Source organism: Glycine max, chromosome 9, assembly GCF_000004515.6.
Source record: "Glycine max cultivar Williams 82 chromosome 9, Glycine_max_v4.0, whole genome shotgun sequence".
Lineage (NCBI taxonomy): Eukaryota > Viridiplantae > Streptophyta > Magnoliopsida > Fabales > Fabaceae > Glycine > Glycine max.
In genome coordinates, this window is record NC_038245.2 from 44142039 (window position 1) to 44148871 (window position 6833).

Sequence of the window (6833 nt, forward strand, 5' to 3'; positions counted from 1 at the left end):
GACTTTACTATGAATTAAAATTAATTATAAAAGTTTTCTCACCAACTTTTACAAAAACTAATGTGTATAAGTTCATTATATATATATATATATATATATATATATATATATATATTGTATTTTCTCTTAAGATTATATATATTAAAAATTAAATAACTGTATTTGGTCAATATTACATTCAACAAATTTAAAATACGTCTTGCTAATCAGGGTAAAGAACTAATAAAGGATTTTATTGAAAATTATATAAGACTGCATTTAAAAAAATCATAAAAGAATGTATATTCAGATATCTTAATAAGATTATTTTCCCGTTATACTTCCTTAATCAGTATCCTATTATTCAAAAATAATCATTGATATAGTTTTTAAAATAATAACTATTACAAAGCATACTAAAAGTGAAAAATTTATGAAACTCGTCTTATTAAAAAGCAGAGTAAAATTGGAAATTAATTAGAATGAAGTAGAGGAAGAACACATAAAGTTGGCCGCAGTAGAAAATTTCTCCCTGGCCGAGTACAAACCGCATGAAGTAAAACTAACATCCATCTCCGTATCAATCAGACACTTCGTACTTCCCGAAAGAACCTTCCGCAGTAATAAATAAAAATAAGAATAGAATCACGATTCACGCATATCTAATTACAGCACATTGCAAATTTGCTACAACTATTTGCTTGTCTTCTCAGCCACCGAGATCATTGGCACATTGTTGGAACATAATAGTATCATAGGATATTCATCCCTGTTTTATTGTTTTTTCTTTCTTTCTCTCTCCATATCCTTTTCCCGGGTTCTTTTTCACGCCGTAAAAGTTGTCGTCAATTTGGTGTTTTTACCAAAAACACACCCTTTATTCGTTTCCGTATTACCAAACTCCTCAATACCATTCAAAATGGCTGCAGAAGTTGAAGCAGCGTTTAAGGTTGCCGGGCCGGCATTGATTTTTGAAGTGTGATTTCGAACGTGGATGTGATCCGTTCTGTTCTGTTCTTTCTCTCTGTGTTGGAATTATTATTATCAACGTTGATTTGGTTTTGTGTCCCTTTTGTTTAGTGGGTTTTGAAAATCCTTATGTGTTAGACTCAGTCCTGTTTGAGAGAGAAGTTGACACTTGACAACGTCAGACACGCGCTTAATTGGTTGTTGTCCTTTGAGCTGGTAAGACCATTTTTTAAAAGAAACTTTCTTAATTCTTTCTCATTGCAATTATTTTTTATAGTAACTCATGTACTCCTCCGTCTTGCCACTTGACAAACAGAGCGAGCGCTGAGTGTTTCTTTATTTTCAATTTTCCGTGTTTGAAATTGTTGTCGCTTTTTTGAAGAATTCTAAAAGTTTCATCTTTTATATATAATGAAGTAGTGTGTGGTGGTGGTGTTGAATTACAGGTTTCTTCTTCAGTGTGGTTTCATTGCCATGGCTACTAAATTCAAGCGTGTATCCTCCATTCGGAAGATCACACATCTGAGCAATGATATGGATCAGGAGGGTGCGAATGGGGGGATTGCTACTACCTACTCAGTTCACATTCCTCCAACACCTGATAACCAGCCTATGGAGATTTCGCTGGAGAGGTCGAATTCTCGGAGAGTGGAGGACCAATACGCTTCGAGTTCTTTGTTCACAGGTGGTTTTAATCAGCTCACACGTGCTCATTTGAAGGACAAGGTGATCGAGTCAGAATCCAGCCACCCCCAGATGGCTGGTGCAAAAGGGTCCTCTTGTGCAGTACCTGGGTGTGATAGAAGTCTCATGACTAATGAAAGAGGGCTGGATGTGGTTCCTTGTGAGTGTGATTACAAGATTTGTAAGGATTGTTATATGGATGCTTTGAGGGCTGGTGAGGGGATTTGCCCTGGTTGTAAGAAGCCTTACAAGGAGGACCCTGAGCATGAGCTGCAAGATGTTGCCAACTCACAGGCACTGCCTTTGCCTGCGCCTCCTGGTGCTGCTCATGGGGTTAATAAGATGGACAAAAGTTTGTCGTTCCCGAGGAGCCAGAGTAATGAGTTTGATCATGCTAAGTGGTTGTTTGAAACCAAGGGGAGCTATGGATATGGGAATGCTATGTGGCCTAATAAAGAAGAGGAGCCTGATGCCAGTTCTGGTTTTGGCTCTGATTGGATGGAGGGTGACCCTAATGTGTTCAAGGAGAAGCAGTGGAAGCCCTTGACCCGCAAATTGAGTATTTCTGCTGCAATTCTCAGTCCTTATCGGTATGAGACCCTCTTCCTCTAGATTTATGTTTTCCTGAATTTTTTTACAATGCCATGGGTGAGTTGAATTTTCAGATTTATGTCAATGCAATAATTTGTTTTCTGTTATTGATGATATCATGGTAGGCTTAACTCAAGTTGGTATCTTCATTATATGACATTCAATTTGAATCAGTTTTCTTTGCAAATGAATGTCCAACCTCTTTTTGAGGAATTTAGTATATTTTGTAAATAACTACTTTATATAAAATGGGAGAAATTATTATGTTATAGAAAATGTGCTTGTCTGCTGATTCATAATTTTGACTTTTTTTTTTTGTTATTGTTATTATCATCGTTAATGTTATTTGGCTAGCTTCTGGAATTGATCGATCACTGTGTGAAATATGCTCTAATCTAATATGGCAGTAGCAGTATTTGAATCAACATATTAATTTTAAATGTTGTTGTTTTGAGTTTCAGGCTGATGATATTAGTTCGGCTAGTGGTTCTAGTTTTGTTCCTAAAGTGGAGGGTCGAAAACCCCAATGAGGATGCAGTCTGGCTGTGGGGAATGTCTGTGGTTTGTGAAATCTGGTTTGCCTTCTCCTGGCTGCTTGACCAGCTTCCTAAGCTCTTCCCCGTAAACCGTGTTGCCGATCTTGATGTTTTGAAAGACAAGTTTGAAACTCCTAATCCCACCAATCCTACTGGGAAATCTGATCTTCCAGGAATAGATATGTTTGTCTCAACTGCTGATCCAGAAAAAGAACCACCACTTGTTACTGCAAATACCATTCTCTCTATTCTAGCTGCTGATTATCCTGTTGAGAAACTCTCATGTTATGTCTCTGACGATGGAGGTGCACTTCTAACTTTTGAGGCCATGGCAGAGGCTGCAGCTTTTGCCAATATGTGGGTTCCTTTTTGTCGGAAGCACCACATTGAGCCCAGGAACCCAGAATCTTATTTTAACCTGAAGAGAGATCCCTACAAGAACAAAGTGCGGTCTGATTTTGTGAGGGACCGCAGGCGAGTAAAGCGTGAGTATGACGAGTTCAAGGTACGGATTAATAGCCTTCCTGATTCGATCCGGCGCCGTTCTGATGCATATAATGCCAGAGAAGAAATGAAGGCAATGAAGAAGTGGAGAGAGGATAGAAATGAAGAACCAATGGAAAATTTGAAGATTCCTAAAGCTACATGGATGGCTGATACTAAGCACTGGCCTGGTACTTGGACAACTGCTGCACCGGAGCATTCAAGGGGTGATCATGCAAGTATCATACAGGTAATTATCAAATCTTTATCAGACTATTCATTAGTATTCAATATTGATCTGAGTTTGGAATAATCATTATTTGTCTTGTTTCAAATGTAGGTAATGTTACAACCCCCAAGTGATGAACCACTGACTGGAAAAGAATCAGATTCAAATGCCTTGGATTTCAGTGAAGTTGATATTCGTCTTCCTATGCTTGTCTATGTTTCTCGTGAAAAACGACCCGGCTATGATCACAACAAAAAGGCAGGGGCCATGAATGCCTTGGTTCGAGCCTCGGCCATAATGTCCAATGGCCCTTTCATACTTAATCTTGACTGTGACCATTACATATACAACTCTGAGGCACTGAGAGAAGGAATGTGCTTCATGATGGACCGCGGTGGGGACAGGCTCTGCTATGTTCAATTTCCTCAAAGGTTTGAAGGAATCGACACCAATGATCGCTATGCGAACCATAACACTGTCTTCTTTGATGTCAATATGCGCGCTCTTGATGGAATCCAAGGTCCTGTATATGTTGGAACAGGATGTCTATTTCGAAGAACTGCTCTCTATGGCTTTGATCCACCCCGGATTAAAGAAGAGGGCGGTTGGTTTGGTGGGAAGGAGAAGAAGAAGAAATCCTCAACGGTGGCCTCTGTCTCTGAGTCATTGAGGAATGGCAGCATAGAGGAAGAAGAAATGAGCAGTGATCTTGTTCCAAAGAAATTTGGCAACTCAAGTCTTCTTGTTGATTCAGTAAGGGTGGCTGAGTTCCAAGGCCTACCCCTTGCTGATGATGATTCATCTATGAAATATGGGCGTCCACCCGGTGCTCTAACTCTCCCTCGTGATCCTCTTGATGTTGCTACAGTTGCTGAGGCCATCAATGTCATCTCGTGCTGGTACGAAGACAAAACTGAATGGGGCCTTAGAGTTGGGTGGATCTATGGATCAGTTACTGAGGATGTTGTGACAGGCTACAGAATGCACAATAGAGGATGGAATTCTATATATTGTGTCACCAAAAGGGATGCCTTCCGCGGCACTGCTCCAATCAATCTCACAGATAGGCTTCACCAGGTTCTTCGCTGGGCAACCGGCTCAGTTGAAATCTTCTTTTCCCGCAACAATGCTCTTTTTGCCAGCTCTAGATTGAAACTTCTTCAGAGGATTGCTTACCTTAATGTTGGAATTTATCCATTCACTTCCATCTTCCTTATCGTGTATTGCTTCGTTCCTGCTCTCTCACTTTTCACTGGCCAGTTCATTGTTCAAACCCTTCAAGTCACCTTCCTAGTTTACCTCTTGGGCATAACCTTGACCCTTGTCATCCTTGCTGCTTTGGAAATCAAGTGGTCCGGCATTGAGCTCGAAGAGTGGTGGAGGAATGAGCAATTCTGGTTGATTGGAGGCACAAGTGCACACCTTGCTGCTGTGCTCCAGGGTCTGCTGAAGGTGATGGCTGGCATTGAGATTTCATTCACTTTGACATCAAAATCCGGCGGTGATGACGAAAACGATGAATTTGCCGATCTCTATGTCATCAAGTGGACATCTCTTATGATACCACCAATAACTATCATGATGGTTAATCTGATAGCCATTGCTGTTGCTGTTAGCAGAACTATATACAGCGAAGATCGCGAATGGAGCAGCTTGCTTGGAGGTGTGTTTTTCAGTTTTTGGGTCTTGTCTCATTTGTATCCCTTTGCAAAAGGGCTAATGGGTAGAAGGGGTAGGACACCCACTATTGTGTTTGTTTGGTCGGGGCTAATTTCAATTACTATCTCACTCCTTTGGGTTGCTATTGATCCTCCCTCTGGCAGCAGCCAAATTGGAGGGTCATTCCAATTCCCTTGATTCTTATACTGCTTTTAAGGAATGAATCTTACATTTTTTTTGGTAGTTACCGTTCACTGTTCAACAAGCTATTGCTTTTAAGGAATGAATCATACATTTTTTTTACCACATTCTCATTGACACCTTTTCAAGCTATAGCTCTGGGTGTGACTTTGAAATTCTTAAGGGAGCTATATCTGAAGTTGAGGAGTATTAAACTGTGATGTGACTTTATGACACAACTGCTTCCTTCATGAGTTTCCATGTTTTTTTTTCCTTTCAAGGATGTGCTTCCCAGATACTGTTTTTGCTATACAAGCTGTCTCTTACTGTAACAAGCGAATTGGCAAGCTTATTGTCAGCTATAAAACATTTATAAAAGGAGATTCCTGTTAACTGCGCAATCGTAGGTACCGTTACATTTCCTTCGTGAGATAAACTGTTTGAATTGTACTCTAATTGTTGAAATTTGAGTCTGAAACCCAACATTCAAAGTAAGTGTTGAAATTGGATTAAGCTTTTCTGTCTATAATAACGTGTGCATGTGACTTCCAAGCATCGGAGTTGTTGGGACTTGATCGTGTACGTGGGTTGCTTCAGTTTATTTCTACTGTAAGAAAGCTTTTTAATTAAAATAAGTATTTGATTTTAACTTTATTAAAGAATTCCAAGTTTATAGATGTTTATAAAATAACTAGATGATGGTTTTGAAAAGGTTGGGATGATTTTATCTCATGCAGGAAATAATGACTAATACTTATTAAAAGCAATAGAGAAATGGCTTGTTAATATCTACCTTATGCTCAAAATGTCCTTTGCAAGCCACGATTTTGAGGACTTTTTCTTTTTTAATCAATTAGGTGATTTTGTAAAATAATAAAGTAAATTAGGTGGTTTTGAAAACTATCTACTAGAGATTAGTGATTTTGATTTCTGTCATCGGTTTCTATGACATAGTTTTAAGAAACTATCCCTAATAAGGGGGTTGTTATTTTCACCTCTTATCTTTTTTAAAAACAAGCAAAATGACACTCTTCTCCCCGATTTTCCTGCACGAACTTCCTCTTCTCACTATTTTTTTTGAAAAAGTTATTTAATTTAATTTTGATATAGTTTATCCTTTTAATACTAATTGAATTAATTATGACAAATTATCATAGTGATGACACAAGTTACCCTTTTAATTGTAATCTAATTAATTATGATATAAGTTATCTTTATAATATTTTGTTTATTTTGAATTAATCCTTTTAAAAAATATTTAGTAGGAACTAAAAAATAATAATTTATATATTATGAGGACAAAAATGAATATTTTTTATAAGGATTAACGCAAAATAACAAAAATAAAATCTAGAAAAAAAATTACAAGGACCATTTCAATAAAAAAGGACCAACATTAAAAAAATTATCATAAAAATTTAAAATATATTTAAGTCATAATTTATTTCAAAATTTATTATTAGATTGAAAATTTATTTTACATATATTATATTTACAAAATTTTATATTAATTTAAGATTATT

General features: G+C 37.5%; 1 protein-coding gene across 2 annotated transcripts; it reads left to right on the plus strand.

The window, feature by feature from the left end:
• Positions 1-460: 460 nt before the first annotated feature.
• On the plus strand, positions 461-5703 carry LOC100813901 (cellulose synthase-like protein D3). 2 transcript variants are annotated; one of them, XM_003533398.5, is made up of 4 exons: positions 461-1164; positions 1395-2222; positions 2685-3492; positions 3583-5703. In XM_003533398.5, exons 2-4 carry the CDS (start codon positions 1423-1425, stop codon positions 5326-5328), a joined length of 3354 nt encoding a protein of 1117 aa, XP_003533446.1. In that variant the 5' UTR covers positions 461-1164; positions 1395-1422; the 3' UTR covers positions 5329-5703. The 2 variants fall into 2 exon arrangements, with proteins under 2 accessions (XP_003533446.1, XP_014617795.1); XM_014762309.3 differs by lacking the exon at positions 461-1164 and having other exon boundaries at positions 1203-2222.
• The last annotated feature ends 1130 nt before the right edge of the window (positions 5704-6833 follow it).

Excerpts from the sequence above, each read along its gene's own strand:
- LOC100813901 (XM_003533398.5), top strand. The coding sequence starts at position 1,423 with ATGGCTACTAAATTCAAGCGTGTATCCTCCATTCGGAAGATCACACAT. Across the intron at positions 2,223-2,684 it reads GCAATTCTCAGTCCTTATCG|GCTGATGATATTAGTTCGGC; the intron begins GTATGAGACCCT and ends TTTGAGTTTCAG. Across the intron at positions 3,493-3,582 it reads ATCATGCAAGTATCATACAG|GTAATGTTACAACCCCCAAG; the intron begins GTAATTATCAAA and ends TTTCAAATGTAG.